The sequence below is a fragment of the Alternaria ventricosa genome (assembly GCF_023758065.1).
Source record: "Alternaria ventricosa strain BMP 2768 chromosome Unknown scaffold_13, whole genome shotgun sequence".
Lineage (NCBI taxonomy): Eukaryota > Fungi > Ascomycota > Dothideomycetes > Pleosporales > Pleosporaceae > Alternaria > Alternaria ventricosa.
The window spans coordinates 1,039,400-1,057,478 of record NW_026055693.1 but is presented as its reverse complement, the minus strand read 5'-3'; the positions used below and the strand labels follow the sequence as shown (position 1 = coordinate 1,057,478).

The 18,079-nt window shown below is 52.7% G+C and overlaps 8 protein-coding genes across 8 annotated transcripts; 4 read left to right on the top strand and 4 right to left on the bottom strand.

The window, feature by feature from the left end:
- Positions 1-2,266: 2,266 nt before the first annotated feature.
- On the top strand, positions 2,267-2,630 carry J4E93_007579 (uncharacterized protein; the record flags this gene model as incomplete). The annotated part of the gene is given in 2 exon segments (XM_049345485.1): positions 2,267-2,272; positions 2,289-2,630. The coding sequence occupies 2 exon segments, from the start codon at positions 2,267-2,269 to the stop codon at positions 2,628-2,630; spliced, it is 348 nt and encodes a 115-aa protein (XP_049197715.1).
- Positions 2,631-3,153: 523 nt separating this feature from the next.
- Positions 3,154-4,299, bottom strand: J4E93_007578 (uncharacterized protein; the record flags this gene model as incomplete). Its single annotated transcript, XM_049345484.1, has 2 exons — positions 3,154-3,957; positions 4,294-4,299. 2 exons carry the CDS (start codon positions 4,297-4,299, stop codon positions 3,154-3,156), a joined length of 810 nt encoding a protein of 269 aa, XP_049197714.1.
- An 868-nt stretch (positions 4,300-5,167) lies between these two features.
- J4E93_007577 (uncharacterized protein) lies at positions 5,168-5,996 on the top strand (the record flags this gene model as incomplete). The annotated part of the gene is made up of 2 exons (XM_049345483.1): positions 5,168-5,172; positions 5,393-5,996. 2 exons carry the CDS (start codon positions 5,168-5,170, stop codon positions 5,994-5,996), a joined length of 609 nt encoding a protein of 202 aa, XP_049197713.1.
- Positions 5,997-6,437: 441 nt separating this feature from the next.
- J4E93_007576 (uncharacterized protein) lies at positions 6,438-7,652 on the bottom strand (the record flags this gene model as incomplete). The annotated part of the gene is made up of 2 exons (XM_049345482.1): positions 6,438-7,468; positions 7,604-7,652. 2 exons carry the CDS (start codon positions 7,650-7,652, stop codon positions 6,438-6,440), a joined length of 1,080 nt encoding a protein of 359 aa, XP_049197712.1.
- A 530-nt stretch (positions 7,653-8,182) lies between these two features.
- Positions 8,183-8,623, top strand: J4E93_007575 (uncharacterized protein; the record flags this gene model as incomplete). The annotated part of the gene is made up of 2 exons (XM_049345481.1): positions 8,183-8,378; positions 8,457-8,623. The coding sequence occupies 2 exons, from the start codon at positions 8,183-8,185 to the stop codon at positions 8,621-8,623; spliced, it is 363 nt and encodes a 120-aa protein (XP_049197711.1).
- A 477-nt stretch (positions 8,624-9,100) lies between these two features.
- Positions 9,101-12,457, bottom strand: MSH3 (Mismatch repair protein msh3; the record flags this gene model as incomplete). The annotated part of the gene is made up of 2 exons (XM_049345480.1): positions 9,101-11,604; positions 11,665-12,457. 2 exons carry the CDS (start codon positions 12,455-12,457, stop codon positions 9,101-9,103), a joined length of 3,297 nt encoding a protein of 1,098 aa, XP_049197710.1.
- An 808-nt stretch (positions 12,458-13,265) lies between these two features.
- On the top strand, positions 13,266-15,060 carry J4E93_007573 (uncharacterized protein; the record flags this gene model as incomplete). The annotated part of the gene is made up of 2 exons (XM_049345479.1): positions 13,266-13,530; positions 13,580-15,060. 2 exons carry the CDS (start codon positions 13,266-13,268, stop codon positions 15,058-15,060), a joined length of 1,746 nt encoding a protein of 581 aa, XP_049197709.1.
- An 853-nt stretch (positions 15,061-15,913) lies between these two features.
- On the bottom strand, positions 15,914-17,963 carry J4E93_007572 (uncharacterized protein; the record flags this gene model as incomplete). The annotated part of the gene is made up of 3 exons (XM_049345478.1): positions 15,914-17,204; positions 17,505-17,824; positions 17,874-17,963. The coding sequence occupies 3 exons, from the start codon at positions 17,961-17,963 to the stop codon at positions 15,914-15,916; spliced, it is 1,701 nt and encodes a 566-aa protein (XP_049197708.1).
- Between the last annotated feature and the right edge of the window lie 116 nt (positions 17,964-18,079).

Genomic DNA, 18,079 nt, shown 5'->3' with positions numbered 1-18,079 from the left:
GCAAACCACCGTTATCGACTTACCGACCCACCAACGTACACACCCAAAGTCCCTCGCAGAAAGACTTCAAATTCGAGCGCGAGTCCACAAGAACACATTAACGCCTCCACAGAAACTGTATCGATGGCATCCATGTGCCCGGCTTTGGTCAGCTTCCGCAATTATATTCAGTGGACGTTGTCGCCGACACATCCTTTCCTCTTCATCTATACGAAAATACTTAGCCTACGTTCCCGACCGGTACTTTGGGAAGCGGCTTGCTGTCAATCCAAGTTACCTCGACATCGTATCGCATGCGCACTGTTCTGGGTTACTGGAATACATTCCAAATGGACGAATGTAAGCTCCTAGACAGCGCGCACTGTTCGTCGTTTAGCAGCTAGCGACTATTTCATACGTGGCGAAGGCTGCTGAGATCAGTACAGCAACGAGCTCAGAGCCTCGACTTTCCATCTTTACGCTGCTGGAGGCGGCAACGGCAACCGCGAACCTACACACGGCTCTGACGGCATTGTCCAACCTCACGCTATGCTCTACCCGCAGTGACTATTATAGAGCCGCTCTACTGGTTTGCCATGTCGCCGGTCATGCCAGTTAGAATAACGGTATGTTCCTGCCACGCCCCTAGCGTATGCAGCTACTGACGGCCTAGAAACTGTGGTAGCGCGGGTTGCCAAGACGACGCTGTAAAGCTATGCGCAGTGCGAACTTCGCCTCTGAGGAAACAACGTAATGTTAGCCAGTTATGGCAGTCAACAGCAGTATAGTATAGGCAAAGTTGCCGATGCTACACTATCTGTTGTTGATGAAATTCATGAACAAAACGTAGGTATCATACTCACTGATAGACTGCTCAGTCTTTCGTTTGAGCCGACACGATCCGTTGCTCTCAAGCTTCAACCAGTGGACCATGTATCACGCTCGTTGTACAAGACGCTTTCTCGGCAAGATGCTAGTCGACAGCCTATCACGAGTGGGTTCAGCCATTCTTGGCCTGCGTAGCTTTACCAAGATGATACCAGACAGATCCTACTTCAGGAAGCTCCATGCATTGACAGCCAAACAATTCGATGGCCACTCCGGTCTTTCCGTTGAAGCACTATCAACAAATTCTAATTCTAATGCTAAGCTACGCATTGATGCTCCGACGTCAATGAGACACCAGATTCAATGTTGGGAGGCTCTGCGTTCCTGAACAAGCCATTTAACAGCGAGGTTCAGACACACTACGTGATTTGAAGCTTGGTACAAGCCATGACATACTGACTTCAAAAGCATAAGTATTTGCATGTTTGCGTCATACAGGGGTAACAGCTACCAGAAAGAAGTTCACCGCCGACTGACGATGTTTGCCGTACAGCCGGACTAACAACGTTTCATGCGGCCTAAGCCTACGTTCTCCAGTTTTTCCTCCGCAAAGTCGGCGCGTTCTGGAGCAACCGACAAGCTTTCCGGATGATCGGCCGTGATCGCTCGGTTGCTCGGGTGGATCCACATTCGCTGTGCCAAGCACCAATGACGTCGGCCTGCGCTGTCTCCATGTCCATCGCGTGGCTCCGCGAAACCTTCATATGCTTCAATCGCTTGGCGGCATCCAGACACACTGTGCCTGGCCTCCAGGTTCGACCAGAACGACATGCAAATGATAAGTGTGATGTCACTTCGCATTCGGCCCTTTCCATCGGGCGCTACCATAACGTCTAGCAAACAGCAAAGCCAATGCCAGAGGTCGACGGTGCATGCCATCTCATCAAGTGCATGAGCGAACTCGGGTACGACGGCTTTGGTAATACCATGGTATCTGATTCCTCTGCAGAAGCCAGGTCGGAGACCGTCCGATGGGCGATGGAAGGAGGAGCACATTTGGTATAAGAGTCGCCATGCTCGACATGTTGAAAGCCCATCATCACAACAATCAGCCTTCTCATCATCTCCACTTGATTCAAAACCACTACACTCACTCTCAAAAAGTCGAACTTCGATCAATCAATCAATCAATATGCTCTTCTCAAAGCTCACCATCATCTCCGCTCTTGCGGCCTTCGCTGCTGCTCAGGACACTGACTTCGACTTCGACAACATCCCCGCGGAGTGCACTGATGTCTGCGCACAAGTCGGTTCCATCACCAACGGTTGCAAGAACGACAGCAGTAAGTACCGCACCTAATAACGAACAACAACAATCTAACAAAGCGATAGATGATGACTCATCCGCCGTCCTCCAGTGCATCTGCACAGCCAACAACGCAAACACATTGATCCCACAATGCGAGTCCTGCGTCAGGCAGTACAACGGCAACGACAACGACGATGGCAGCGACCAGTACCGTCTCCTCACCGACTGCGCATACCAGACCACCACCGTAGTTGGAGGAGGCGCTGGCGCAGTCCAAACAACGGCCGTCGACACCAACACTGTCACTGACACCAACACCGTTTCTGTCACCTCCGTCATCCAGACCACTTCCGTAGCCGTTATTGTCACCACCGGTAGCGACGGTCTCGTTGCCACCACCACCGAGACAGATACCAACACCGTCCCTGCCGAGACTAGCAACCCTGCCGCTATGAAGACTGCCGGCGCCGCCATGGGTATTGGTGCTCTTGGACTCGCTCTTGGTATGTTGTAAATCGACATCATGGTTTACTAGGAGATGGATATTTATGTAGTTAATGACTGGAAGAGGAGTTTGGAAGCTCAGCTGTTAATCGTGGGAGCTTGAAAAAGTCCAATGACTGGGAATGTAATGACTGTATATATAATGCAATATGTCTTACCTTACATCATCCATCGCATGAGATATCGAACGTGATGTGGAAAATGACGGCGACATGAGATGATTTTTCCAAGGCTCAAATGGGCTTTTTTATCCTGTACTTCGCGGCTACATACACTTATCAATACCCAGATGTACTCGGCATACTTATGCCTGGAGGATCTCCAGGAGAAACACACTGACAAAAGAAACCTTATTGATACATTAGAGGAACACATCATCTTTTGTACCCTTCGATATCATAATGCCAAATACCTCGTATACGGCAAACATCCACGAGCTGCTACCGACGCCTTCAAGAAGCATGACCGTAGTCGGTAGACCCCCATATAAGCTGCAGCTAGCTCCTCCAAGGCCCCAAGGTATCCGTCAAAGCCTATCTTGCGTGTCGGTCTTTGGCGCCCTTCTGTTCGTCCAGCATGCTCTGGATATGAGGCAATATCAGCGTGTCGTCCCGACCCTGAGTAGATGGCCGTACAGGTGGCGGTGCAGGTGACGGTGCAGCATGCTCGATGCGTGGGTTGCCCGGTAGTGCAGCTGTACTATGATCATGTGCCGAGATGGCGAAGTCCAGAGAGATTTCGCTAGGGAGCGAGGCAATTGCCATACGTCCCATGTGCTGAGAGGCGGTGACGTAGCAAGCACCAATGGCGAGTCCAGCTTGATTGTTGCGCATCTCAGTGCACAGTCCTGCGAAGACGTTGTGCGTACCTCGGAAGAGCTGACGGTACTCTTCGTGTCCCAACCAGATGCTATCATGGTACGCAGCATATGCCGCCACAATCATGCGAACTTGCTGGCCCAGTGTAGTATCTCTTATCGGATTCTGCCCATGGAATACCTCTTGCATGAACCTCAACCAGTCTGCCAGGCCTATCGTCTTGCGGCCCAAGAGCAGCTGGATGTACCCAAATGCCTCCATTGCTACTGCATGCTGAAGGCGATCACCGAGTCGAAGGACTTCTAGATGATGAAGAAGTTGGAGACCGGGGGCGATTTCGTCGGCGTTTATCGTGAGTCCTGTCTCAGGGACTTTCCGCGCTCGACTGAGCGCTATGGCGTTGCTGAGTACGTATCGCCCGAAGTAGTCGGATTGGACAAAAGCGTCTATGGCGAATGACTCAAACCCTGCGACTAGGAGCTTGATCTTCCCATCTTCCGTGTACACAAAGTTGCTGCTCTGGTGGTCATATCAGTAGCTTTCCGATGAGAATGTTGATCAGTTAGTTTACTCACGTCGGGCTTGTGTAGATAGTCGCCCATAAGCGCCGAGCCAGTGCAGATGACTGATTTGTGTACGCCCCATTCTGCGCCTTTTGAGTCAGTGAGGACGACGTCCACTCCGCGTCTGTTACGCCACTGCTCGGGTGTACCGCTGTCACCAGTAAGCATTCTGTCATATTGAGCCTGCCGTGAGAGGGATGTACCTGTTTGTTGATTTGGGATAGAAGTTCTTCTTCATCTGCCTCCTGGTGGCCGCTGGATGACCAAGTAACCGACAAAATACCTCTTCAACGGGCATGTGGGCTGGCGCCGACTCAACTGGTCCAAATTCCTCGTCCACGTCAGAGGTGTCGTGATCGGTACTATGAGACGCCATTTCGCCGGTCTACGTAGATATCGCGGAATGCTTGTTGGAGTGTTGTGCGGAGACCAGAGGACAAAATTCGTACTTGTTGTGGGAAAGATAGCAGCGCAAACGAAACCGCCAAGAGATAAGGACTTTAAAGTGAGAAGACGTGAAGAAGTGAAAGAGTGAGAGCGCGTAACCCGATACGTCATACGTGAAGAAGAAGAGTCTCCACCCCACCGCGTAGCCATCACCTCCATTATCTGGTTACATATGATGTAATTGCAAAACTTGTCATCGAGACTCTCAGTCCCCATCGTAGGGTAGTCAAGGTTCGTCAAGTTTGCTTGGCAGAGCGGGTGCTCAGGACCGTGTCTATAACAAGAATCATAGGGTTGGTTCTGATTGCTTGCAAATGGTGTGTTACCTTTACTACATCGCGATTGCGGGTCTCGTTTTTTTTGCTGCCGTGAGTTCGACCCTGCCTGTGCTTCTCATTTTTTTGTTTTATTTCTCGACCGCCCATGCAGCTAGTGCGAGGTGAGCGTATACAATTCACTCTCACTGCTAGCCGAACTTCTTGGCACGGTACTCAGAGCTCGACCGCCTGACCCCACTATGACCGTTTGCTCCTTCTTTTCTTGCATCTCTTTGACGCGAAAACCCCGTTAATACTGAAATACGTTATCGGACCAGGGACGCAATGTCATCTGGAACAGCGCCGACGCCCTCAGCTCCAAGTTGGATGTCGCTCAAGAATCTACTTCAGATCGCCGACAAGAATGAGCATCTGAGGCCACCGACAGCGGATCTTGTGCGCATGGAGTATGTCCGCCCCCAATACACGAGACTCAGCGCTAACGTGTCAGGCACGCCAGCAGTGTCCTAGGCTCCAAACATGGTTGCGACATCCTCCTTAATTCGAACGGCATCTTGTTCCCAATACATTCAGCGTGGGCGCTCGGTGGTCCAGCTGCAGACTGGATGCTGAAGTGTCTCTTCCAAGGCGTACGTACACCTGAGTCGAGGTGATGTCACGTAATAGCATGCTTACATTGAAGATTCAGACTCCACAGCGACCGTGCGAGATACCTTTTCCTGCTTTCTCCCCCATCATCGTGGACCGATTCGTCAACTTCCTCTACCTCGGAACATACCAGCGACACATCGACACCGAAGTATCTAACATCGCCCATGCTGAGAACAAGCCTGATACGCTGTACAAGGACTTCACTCAGAACATGAAGTCGGTGGAGTTCCATCTGGAGGTGATCAAGTTCGGCGAGTTCCTAAAGTACCAGGTTCTGATCGATACGGCCTACATCAAGCTTATCGAGCAGCTCATATCCCGGGGTCGTTTCGGACCGGCATCGATGAAAGGCTTTGTGGACTGGATGTACGGTGCGGACCAAATCTGCAAAGATCAGGGAGGCGTGCTGCAGCGAATCATTGTGGCAGCTGCTGTCATGCATGAGCAGAAGTTCTGGGGACAGAGTCAGCTAGATGAATTTCTTGGTCTCGTCCAAAACCATGCGGACTTCCTCGAACATCTCAAGACAGCAAAAGAGCTGCACAAGACGCTCTCGGGATCACCGTCAAAGTCTCAAAAGAACAAGGCCCTGAAGAGGAAACATCTCACTAGCAACTAGCCAGCTATTCGCTCATCGTGCAGCACGTTGATGACAAAGGGGTAAAGACATTTGGAGCCGTCACCAAAAGTGCGGAAGAAGCCTACGCCTGAGGTTTGAAGCTTAGGCAGAAGGAGCAGGCAGCTTATTGAAGCAGACAAAGGCGATAAAGTAGCCCGAATGAAACTAGAAAGCATGCGTAGCAGTTGCGTATCGTTTAAAGCGTCGTGATGTGAGCCGTGGGTGTCGTGTCTTCGGTAAAGAAGTGGCATGAGACAAGAGTTGGCGACGTTTGGCATCGGCGCCCCACCACGCTAGTCATCAATCGCATGCGACTATCGCCCGGGCGGGAAGGAATACATGTTAACGCTGAGTCTGCAAAAAAGGCATCTTGAATGTTGTATGCAGTCTACTCTATGCTTCTAATAACTGAGCTGGGTATATCAAATTTGCATTCTTCCCCTATGCTATCTTCTCAACCGTCAACGAGCCCTCCGCACCACCCTCCAACGCAATCAGCCCACACGACTCAATTTGTTTCTTCCACTTCGTCGACTCATACCTCGCCGTAATAACCGTCAGTCTCAGAACCGGCTCTTCTTCGCCAGAGCTCTCGCCAGCTGGTAGCGGAACAGCTGTAAACGTCCAGCGACCGAACGACCAGTTCAGAATATATCTTGCTCGACCCTCCTGTACTTTTTGGTGCGCGTCCGCATCAGCGTCCGATGATTTCGGTGGCGTTGAAGAGTACAGGATGCCTTTTATCCGGTATACCTCGTCTTTGGTAGGGTCTTCGAGGAGTTTGGCGAGTTTCGCAGTGTCGACACTACTGTTTCCATCCTGGCTTTTCAGTGTGACTGTCAGGACCTCGACTTCGCTTGAATGATCATGGTCATGTTCATGAGCGTGCGCGCTTCCGTTCTCCTCAGTGACCCCTGCCAGTCTCGCATCCAGTCCAAACACAATATCCTTATCCACCCACCCTTTCCTGCTCTTCGTCCTGGGTATTTGGGGTTCCACCTCCAGCGCTAGCACTGCATCCTCAACATCTTCCAACCTCCTCTCGTTAACAAGCTCGTGCTTGTTGAGAACAATGAGATCCGTGTAGCGTGCCTGCATTTTCGCCGTGTAGCTCGTGTCTTCGTAGCCCTTCCAGTTCTCCACGTCGATCACACTCATTACGCCGTCTAGAACGTATCTGCCCGTTTCTCTGCTCAGTCGGTTTACTTCCATGGCGAGGGTTGCGGGGAAGGCAGAGCCGGAGGTCTCGATGACTATGCGGTCGGGGTTCACGTCGTTGGCGAGCGTTTCGAGGGCGTCGGAGAGCTGCCCGACGAGGTTGCAGCATATGCATCCGTTGAGCAGTTCTTGTACGCCTGATATAGCGGCTGAGGAGGCAAGCGCTGTGTCGACTTTGATGTCGCCATATTCGTTCTTTAGGAGCGCGAGTTTGTAGGTTTTGGGAAGTTGGGGGATTAGGTTCAGGATGAGCGCTGCGAGGTTGTTAGCAGGACTACAAACTTGTTGACTGTGTATCACACGTTCCTGACTCCTTATCCACGCGCAATGCGACGCGCTGGTACTGTGGAACTAGGTGCGGAAGAAAGCAGCTGAAAATTACTACGTACTTGTTTTCCCCGAGCCCAAGAAGCCCGTGATAATGGTGATAGGTATCATAGCGATGACGACAACAGCACAAACGCGTCGATCCAGCTGAAATCCCTCAAAGAAGCAATTCAAATTTCCAAGGTCACAGTCGCAAGGTTAGTCGCAAGATCGCTCGCACGTGCAAGACGCGATAGCGGAGCTTGGCCTCGCAAAGGGACTAGTTTCAGGTTCCGCGATGGCGGGGTGTCTGATGACGTCGGTGCGCATTTGGGCGGGGCAGTGCCGACCAAGACCAGCATCGCATCAGGTACGTCGCCCGTAGCCTCCTTGCACGCTGCGACACGCACCTATCAAACGCGCTTAGCTCCAATACCAAGGCTTCTGTCACCAGGGACTAGATCTTGTTTGACCCCCATTGACCCATCGGTGCTCCCGTTTCCAAGATCAACCATCCCTGCCTTGCAATCAGCTGCTTAAATAGCTCTCTCCTCCAGTACACTCGGCTTACCACTCATCACAACCTCACACGACTACTCTCACCTTTACTACTGTGACTCTTTACTTGCCTGACCTACCTTCAATTACAACAAACAAACATCATGGATTTCGTCAACAAGCTCGCTGGCGGCGGTAACAACCAAGGCCAATCCGTCAACGAGCAGGTCGTCCAGGGCCAGGGCTCTGAGCAGAAGTCCTCCGGCTCCGGAGGCTTCCTCGGTGGCATCGGTGACAAGCTCAACTCCGCTGCTGGCGGCGGCAAGGAGAGCGAGAAGAACGAGGACTACCTTGACAAGGGTAAGTCGTCCTCTGCCCCTACCCACGTCTACCATGCCGTGCTATAACTGTCCGACACGTGCTAACTATCTATACTAGGTGTCGACTTCGTCCAAGAGAAGTTCATGGGCCAGGGTGCTCAGGACAACGAGTCCGCCGTCGAGCAAGCCAAGGACGAACAGATCAGCGACTTCATCCGTGGCCAGTACAAGTCTACCACTGGCTCCGATATCCCCATCAAGGACAAGGAGACTCGTCTCGGTTAAGCTGTTGAGCTAGGATAAGGCGTGATGGTGGGTATACCATGAGCCGGGAGGACAGGAGATCCGCTGGCCAGCAACCACGATCACAATGATATGGTTATGATAGTCATGAAATGAAACAATGACAATACACCACAGGCAAGAACGTAATATGATCTTGTCGACGGTGATGTCATTCGTTTGCGCGATTTGAACATTTCGTCAAGACCCCAATTAACGACGCGGCGATGCGTTGTTAATACACGCAGATCTACTACCCACATGCACCGTCATCAAACGCCTGATGCTTCCACCTTTTCCCATGAACGACGACCCGTCACATCTCCATATAATACAACACATCCGTATCTTACAACTGCTCAATACCCTCAACAAGTCTATCAAGACTTGCTTCCGATCCCTCAGTCAGCAAACCCTTCATCATGCGTGACCTGCTTATTGTTAGCACTCATTCTCAGCATCCTCTGCCTAGGATACGACTTACAAGTTCCCCAGTTTGCAAGCCCCCATGCTCTCCTCAAGCTCCGCACTCTTCACCTCCGCCACATCAATGACCTTCTCCGGTACCCTCGCCAACCGCGCAACGTTCAGCCCGTAAGACCGATGGCTAATACCCTCCGTGGCTTCGTACAAGAACACGACCTCCTTCCCGCCGTTCTGCTCTTCAAAGCGCATATGAACGTTCTTCAGCTCACCGTTGGGGAAGCGACTGGATAGTTTGGCCAGATGCTGGTAATGTGTGATGAATAGCGTGAGCGACTGCAAGTCACGGATAACATAGTCGAGCACTGCTTCTGCGATGGCGACACCGTCAAAAGTTGACGTGCCGCGACCGAGCTCATCGAGGATGATGAGGGAGCGCGGCGTTGCGGATTTGAGGATGTCGGAGGTCTCGTTCAGTTCGACCATGAATGTGGATTCGCCTTTGAGCATATTGTCGAATGCGCCCATGCGGGTGAAGACCGCGTCTAGCATGCCGAGTCGCGCTTCCGTTGCGGGGACGTAGGAGCCGATTTGGCCCATGATGGCGATTAGAGCTGCAGATCGCACATAAGAGGATTTTCCGCCCATGTTGGGGCCTGTGATCAGTAGAGCACGGGTAGAACCGTGTGAGAGGGTGAGGTCGTTGGGGACATAGTTTTCAAGGAGCAGTTGCTCAACCATAGGATGCCGACCACCGGTGATGTTGAGCTCGATGTTGTCTGTGAAGGTCGGCTTGACATAACCTGGCTGGTTTGCCAAGGTAGCCAGGGAGAGGAGGGCGTCGAGTGTGGCTAGAGAAGCTACACAGTCCCGCAGTTGTTGGTACTTGGACGAAATCTCCTCTAGCAAGCCCATGTAAGCTTTGTCGCATGCCGCCGCCAGCGACTCCTTGTACTGATCTCGCTCTTGTAGCATGCGCTTAACTTCTGGCGTGTGGAAACGTAGTGTAGTCTTGGTAGCTGAGATCTGCTGCCACGAGGCAGGTACTTTCTTCTCTTCGGGTGCCTTCCTCTTGACCTCGATCAAGTACTCAATGCCAGCTACAGTAACGAAGTCTACTTTGCTCTTCCCCAGCTTAGCAGCTGCGTCTTTTCGGTGCGTGTTGAGGTCGTCTTCAACAGAGGCAATGCTCAATTTCAGATCGTTGATATCTTCGGCCTCATGTTCTTCACGGAAGAACGAATACTTGTCGTCATCTTTTGCGGCTTTGGCGTTGATCCTCTCCAAGAAGCTGTTCAAGTCATCGTAGATCTTTGGAACACTCGAAACAGCTTCACTCAGTAACGACGAGGAGAAACCACTCTTTTCGGGTGTCTTCGCCGACAAGTATTGGCTCGAAATCTCCTGCAGACTTTGCAAAGCTGCCAATAGTTCTGGCCTTGTACACTTCTTGTAGTAAATGCGGATGAGCACCTTTTCGAGATCTGTCCTGATCTTTCCGAGCACGAACTTGAGCTTATCGACCGGGATCGTGTTCTCGCCCTCCTTGAGCTCTTCGACCGCTGTTATGCGCTCTTCTAGTCTCTCCTTGTCTATCAGCGGTCGGCCAACCCACTTTCTCAGCAACCGTTGCCCAAAACGGGTCTTTGTTCTGTTCATGGTCCAGAACAAGCTGCCCTTCGAAGTGTAGTCTGTCTGGTTCTGGTAGATCTCCAGACTAGAGAGTGTGTTTCCGTTCAGCAACATGTAAGACCTGGCACTGAAAGGCTGGAAGTACTTTGTGAGATCGAAGACGTGTTCCAGGCCGTACTCGCTAAGGTAAGTGATCATCGCTGAGAGGCAGATGGTTACATGCTCCGACAACTGATGTACCTTGTCCAGAATGGTACCTTGCTTTTCCGAGTCTGCTTCCTGGCTGGACTTCATCTTGCCTGCGTAGAAATTTGAGATGTGGCTGTAGGCTTGTGCAGCCATTGTTTTAGGCTTTTCTACCCTCTCCACCCGCGACCTGTCTCCGAAGACGTTGGTCTTACTGGCTGACAGATGCTGGATCAGCTTGTCTGTAGCCTTGGACAGGTCGCCGACTACGAGAAACTCTGCCGGCGCGATGTGAAGCAGTCGTGTCTCGATCTCGCTACGCATGAAACTATCTTCAAAGTCATCGTAAATGATGTCGCCAGTCGCAGGCTGGACGGCTACCAGCCCAACTTGCACTTTCTCGTCTGTACCCCAGCCTTTTGCATTGCTCTCGGTGATGCAAAGTAGATATCCGGTCGACTGCACGCTTGCGCCTGAGCCTTCAGTAGGTGCCTCCAAGCCCTCAACATCGTCGACGTATGTGCCTTTCGTGTAGAGATTGGTGAGTTTCCGCACGAAGGGAGCATTCCTGTTGGTACCGGCCGCTTTGAGCGCGGCTGTCTCCAGCTGTCTTACGACTCCGACCTTGTGATTTGCTTGTACGAGACGCTTGACGTGGACTTGTAGCCGATGCGTAGGGAAGCTGGCGGACGCGAATCGGTCGAGGTGGGCTTCGGAAGGGTGCTCGTCATATCTGAACTTTCCTGAATGTTGGTATGCGAAGTCAGCTATGTTTCACATTCAATTCGCCCTGGTGTTCCTACCTGGTATGCAGACAATGCCCAGCTCTTTCGATGCCGTTCTTGCATCCTCTCCAAAGAACTTGTACTTGTACCCAACCTCCATGACGATGACGGTATCCAAATGCTTTCGCTTTATGTCCAGGTATTGTATTTCCATCGGCGTCAGCTTGTTTGCCTTCTTGGTCGCAGCGCCCTTTTTTCCCTTGGCGGGCTTCTGGGGTGGCTCATCCTCTTCCTCCTCGTCGCCCTCGCCTTCCTCGCCATTGGCATTGGGATTGTCCTCAGATATGATCTTGTTGCGTCTCCTCAGTTCAGCAAAGCTGTCTGGTCGACCCAGCTTCTTGACAAACTTCTCGTGTAGCCTCTTCTTCTGCTTCTGCGAAGCTGCGGCATCCTCCTCGTCTTCCTCGGGGTTTTCTTCGCGTGGAGCGGGTGACGAAGAGAACAGAAACTTGGAGGTCCTATCGGCGGTTCTCGGAGGCTTTGGTGCAGACGTCTGTCGGGGCGAGTCGCCTTTTTCGAATCTGACGCGCTTTGAGGGGGACGAGCGACCAGAATCGTAAGCTCCGTCATCTTCATCTATTGCGCGCTTGCGAACAGGAATTGACTGTGAGACCGGAAGCCCATCTTCCTCGTCGTCTTGTTCTTGAGGTGCGTCGTTGGCTACAGGCGGAGAAGGCGCCTTAGGAGCAGGTTTGGCTGCGGGTTTAGGCGTTTGCGACGGTTTCTTCGTGAAGAAACTGGAGATAGTCTGTTGCGTGCCCTTTTGCGACGACTTGGGCTGCGACGACGATTGGGTACTTTTTGGCGCCATTGGGTGATTCGTGGGGTCGCGACGGATGGCGGGTGTACGTGTGGAGAAAGCTAGAGACGCGTGAGGCAGGCGACGCGAACCTTCGGATTACATCACGGTGTCACGTTTTCTGGGGTTCCTCCGCGTGCTTGGCTGCTACATCATATAGGGACATGGCTCTGGAGCTTATGCTTGGCTTTTCAAGTCAATGTCATCAGTGAAAAGTCCAATGCCAGCTACTTCCGCGATCATGGTCGAGTTGCAGCCGGACTGCCTAGATGGGCCCGGGGACTCAGCCCTGAAGCTTGACAGAACGACACCTGCACATGCTGTCAACGAAGCGTGACGACAACTTGAGTTGTACTATCCTCAGTGTATAGACACACGACAATGCACCCATCACCAGCATTTCTCTTTGCTCATACAAACACCCCAGCACGCGACCACCGTTATCACCCCCGCCTATCTCCGACCAACAACGGCCCGGCTTCGTTATCTCGACTACTTCGATAGGCCAAACTACGCAAAACCACAAGTATATGATTACCTGAACATGTCCACGCTCGGCCCGCAATGGTGCATTGCGACAGCTTCGCACGCAATCCCAGCCTCGTGCGTTTGCAGCTTCCTAATCCGTCCCAGCCGCGTACCGTTACCAGTTATTGCCGTGGCTATCACCAGGGCGAGGAAGGCAGGGCGCAAACGCGGGATCCACCAAGCCGACTTCGGCTAGTATATAATCTGCACGATGAGCCCATGGAATGCGGCGCGTTGGCTTGGTGAGCTTGTTCTTCCTCCATCTTTTCGTCAATACTGTGCTGCTGCGAATATGGCACGCGGTTCGCTGGTCAAGTGCTTCACCGGACTGTTGACGCTGCAGAGTGTCTTGGGTAATCCGGTCAAGAGCGGGGAGTCATGGTCATCGGATTACCCTGCGCCGCCCATTCTGGGGGACGGCCAGTTGGGTGCTGTTGCTTCGGAAAGTGATATCTGCAGTCACATCGGTATTGAGTTGCTGAAGCTGGGTGGAAATGCTGCGGATGCCATGGTAGGTACTGTGGCATGTGTAGGTGTGGTCGGCATGTACCATTCAGGTGAGTATCTTCCAAACATTCTGGCTATAACGTATTTTAACAACTTCAGGCATCGGTGGAGGAGGCTTCATGCTGGTCCGCGCCCCCAATGGCACATATGAATTCATTGACTTCCGCGAAACAGCACCAGCTGCTGCATTTGAAGACATGTACAAAAACAACGAAGACGCCAGTATCAACGGCGGTCTCGCATCCGGTGTCCCTGGTGAACTCCGCGGACTTCAACATCTTCACGAAAACTACGGAGTCCTGCCATGGTCCACAGTCCTCAACCCAGCTGTCAAGGTTGCCAGGAATGGCTGGAGAGTCAACGAAGATCTCGTCAAATACATGGCCTCCGCTACCTCCTCATCCAACTTCCTAGTCGACGATCTCGAGTTTGCTCTCGATTTCGCGCCCAAAGGACGTCCCCTCCAGCTCAACGAGACCATCACGCGGAAACGCTACGCCGACACCCTCGAAACCATTGCCCAAAACGGCCCAGACGCATTCTACAACGGCCCCATAGCAGAAGCCACAATCCGTGCTCTGCAGGCCGCCAACGGAACCATGACGCTGGCCGACCTCTCCAACTACACGGTCGCCATCCGCAAGCCCTCCACGATAACCTACCGGGACTACAAGCTCACAGCCTGCAGCGCGCCCTCAGGCGGCGAAGTCGCCCTCGCAACACTCAAAATCATGGAAGGCTACTCCCACGTCGGCGACCCAGAAAACATCAACCTAACCACGCACCGCCTAGACGAAAGCATGAGATTCGCCTACGGCATGCGCGCCGAGCTAGGCGACCCCCTCTTCCTCTCAGGCATAGACACATACCAAGAGCAAATGCTATCCGAAGCCACCGCAAAGGAAATCCGATCCAAGATCTCCGACACCAAAACATTCGACGTGTCCTACTACAACCCCGCTGGTCTGGAATCCCTCGAGACACCCGGAACGAGCCACATTGTTACGGCGGACAAGAGCGGCATGGCCGTTACACTGACGACGACGGTGAACCTGCTTTTTGGAAGCAAGCTCGTCGTTCCTGAGACCGGTGTCATTATGAACAACGAGATGAACGATTTCAGTATCCCTAACACGACGAACGCGTTCGGATATATTCCCTCGCCTGCCAATTTCATTCGTCCTGGTAAACGTCCGCTATCCTCCATCTCGCCCGTCATCGTCGAGCACCTCAACTCCTCGTCCATCGCTAGTGCGTTCTACGTCGCTATTGGCGCGGCGGGAGGTAGTCGTATCATTACTGCCACAATCCAGAATCTGCTTCATATCCTCGATGGGGAGATGACGACGGCGGAGGCGCTGGCTGAACCGCGGATTCATGATCAGTTGGTGCCGGCGCAGGTCAGCTTTGAGTATGGGTTCGATAATGGGACTACGGCTTTCTTGAAGGGGTTGGGCAGTAATGTTACGTGGGTTGCGCCGGGGTCGAGTACGGCGCAGGGCTTGAGGCGCTTGACGAATGGTACTTTTGAGGCGGCGGGGGAGCCGAGACAGAAGAATAGTGGTGGGTTTGTCGTTTAGACGGGCTCTGTGGATGGTGTTATGGTTATATGGTACCTATGCATCATGAACAATCTCAGGTACTGATGAATCACATCTATATGAAAGCTCACTGCGCATGCTCTGACGATGGTCTTTAAATATCTTTTATAATATTTTGTACAAATACACCAGCTCGACACGAGCAGCTATCGACCAGACGTTACCCAAGCTAACACAAGGTCTCTTACGAGTACGTCCTCTCATAACATCGATATCGCATGGAACGAAGAAATAACGCCGGAAATTTTACAGTGTAGACAACAGGATTAGAGGACAGTGGGCAGGATGGTTTACCTAGAAATGAGACAGACAGCGCGGGTCTACCCATGGCTTGGAGCCTGCCCATCAGAAGGGTGGTTGGTGCGGATATCGCAATCGCATCAAGGCTTTTTGCCTCGACGTGACGTACGGAAAGCTGACCAGACATTACTTGGGGCGCAGGATTCGAATATGGAAAGCTCGGGTGAATGGGGATGGTCACACCTCGTCTGGGCAGTACCGTCAGTCAAGCAACGAGAAAGGGCATCGAGGAGGCGCATACCAAGTTACTATCGCACTCCTAGAAGCGGCTTCGGTGACCAGGCTTTTGAGGCACAGGAGGAGCAGTAGCGGCGTCTTCGATCTGCTTTGCACTGTATTGAACACGCAATGTCAGCAAGCATAATGAGAGGACGAGAATCGTGGTGTATTACGTTTTTCTAGTGATCGTGCAGGTGCAGGAAATGGTAAATACTAAAAAGTTCAAGAAGGGGTATGATAGACACTAGAGAGTCATGGTGCGACCAGCAGCGCGCATCGCAGTTTCGCTGTGCTGGGAAGACCTAAAGCACAACTACTTGCGCTGACGTTTGTTTGCTGCATTGTGAGGCTGTCCTTTACGTTTCTTCTGGGATGGGAGTTGGGAGGGGTCGCTCTTAGCAGATGATACATACCCGTTGACGTCCTTGTCCAGCTGCATGTACTCCTCGGCTGCGTCCTTGCCACCACGATCCATCAAATACGCCATGTAGTAGTGAGAGAGCTCCTTTGAGACGTCTGCGGAGAAGCGTCCCTTGGTGCGCATCAGCTCGTGCACTGCCTTTATACGGGTATGGCCCTCTTCTTGATCAGGTGAGGGTTGTGCGATCTCGAATTCAAGATATTTGACCCAGAACTCGCGCGAGTCCAGGAATCGCTCGTGCTTGTCCTTGAACACTTGGCGTGCCTCGTCGACGCTGCCCTTGCACTGCCAGAGTATGCGTGCCTGCTCAGCAGCTAGTATGCCACCGATGTGGTTGTTTGAGCGACCGATGTGCTCTTCTAGGAGGCGGACGGCCGCATCGTTGCCTTCGTGGCGTCGCTCTACTCCGGCTAGCGCAATGAGAGTCTCGGTGTTTTCGGGGGCTTCGTCAAGTATGGCCAAGTAGATATCGCGTGCGACAGAAGTACGGCCGAGCTTCTCCTCGAACCGCGCCCAGTTCAGGCGTACTTCAGGAGCCGAGATTGGTACGAATATGCAGCTAGCTCTCATGTAGATTATCCTTGTGTTCTCTGCATAGTCTTTGCCTTGCGAGAACATCCAGCGAGCGTAACGCAGCCAGAACTCGTCGTAGAGCGCGCAAGCAACGAGGCAGCGCTCGTACAGGAAAGAAGTGCGCTCAAAGTTACCCTGCTTCTCCTCATACTCTAGGTACTTGCGCCAGTTCTCAAGCTCGGCATCTTCGAGCTCTGTGACGTGGAAGTAAGCCCGCTTGATGGTTTGCTCAAAAGTCCAGCGGTTGGTCACCTCCTGCTGTGTCTTTCCATATGCGGTGTAGTAGTGCTCATGGATCTTGTTACGCAGTTGCCGCTCGATCTCAAGCGCTGGCTTCTCGGGTTGTCCTTGGTTGTCCAGCTGGATCGCCTTGTTCATCTCTTCGAGGGTATCGGGGTCGACTAGCTCATCGACTGGTCGGCTGTTAAGCAGGACGGAGAACTTCTCGAAGTATCGGGCGAATTGGTAAATGGGCAGGTGGAGAACACGGCTGTAGATCTTGGTGACATTGGTTGGCTCGCCGATGCGCTCTTCGAACTCAATGTATTTGTCCCAGAACGGGTGGCTCTGGAAGTCGAGACCAACGAAATGGGCACCGCGCTCGAACAGACTATTAGGTCAGTATGTCGAAAGCAAGTATGGGGAGGGATAGGAGGGGGTGATCTTGCAAAGTAACCTCTCATGCCATCAGAGGACGGCAATGCCATCGACTTCGGAACTCTAGCGTACGATCTCGCTCTTTCGTGGGGCATATTATAACGGGGCAGTAAGAGGGTGCATCAAATGGCATGCAACGAAACTGTGTCAGGTCTGCAGGCGCAACGCCAAGCTGCGCCAGACTTGCCGTTGGCTACGGCGAGATTGAGCCTGCGAATCGGGAGGAGGGAAGGGGAGGAAAGGCAAGACTTACTCTCGGATGATGTCGTTGTCGTGCGATGTGTCCATCTTGAAGGTGCAGTAGTTGGCCCACAGGTCGACCGAGGGTGTAATGCATGAGACACCGCGCTCGTAGACCATCTCAGCCGTCTCGGTGCCGCCAATAGAGAATTCGAGGTCGGCATACTTCTTCCAGTATCCGAAGAAGAGCGGGAACTTGGTCAGGAAGCAGTCGTACACGTTGCGCACTAGTTCGATGGCGGATGGGCTGGAGTTGCGGGTAACGCCGCCCTCGAGGTCAGAGGCGCGAGTGACGAGCGCCTCCCATCTCTCAAAGTCGTCTTCGTTCTCTACCTACAGCATGGGTTAGTAGGCGTTGGCGGTCAGGTGGGGCAGTACTCACGACCGCGCTGAGAAGCTTGTTGATCTCACCCGCAGCTTCCTCGCCCGTGTAGTGTATCTGGGCAATGCTGCCGCGTCCAGTGGTGAGCATTTTGTCGCGCGTCAATCGGTGCCGGTGGGTTGTGTCTCGTGATCGGGGGTGAGAGGAGTGCGACGGAGGATGACGGGGAGGTGGACGTGTTGGGGGCTTTGCGACAGTACCGTGGG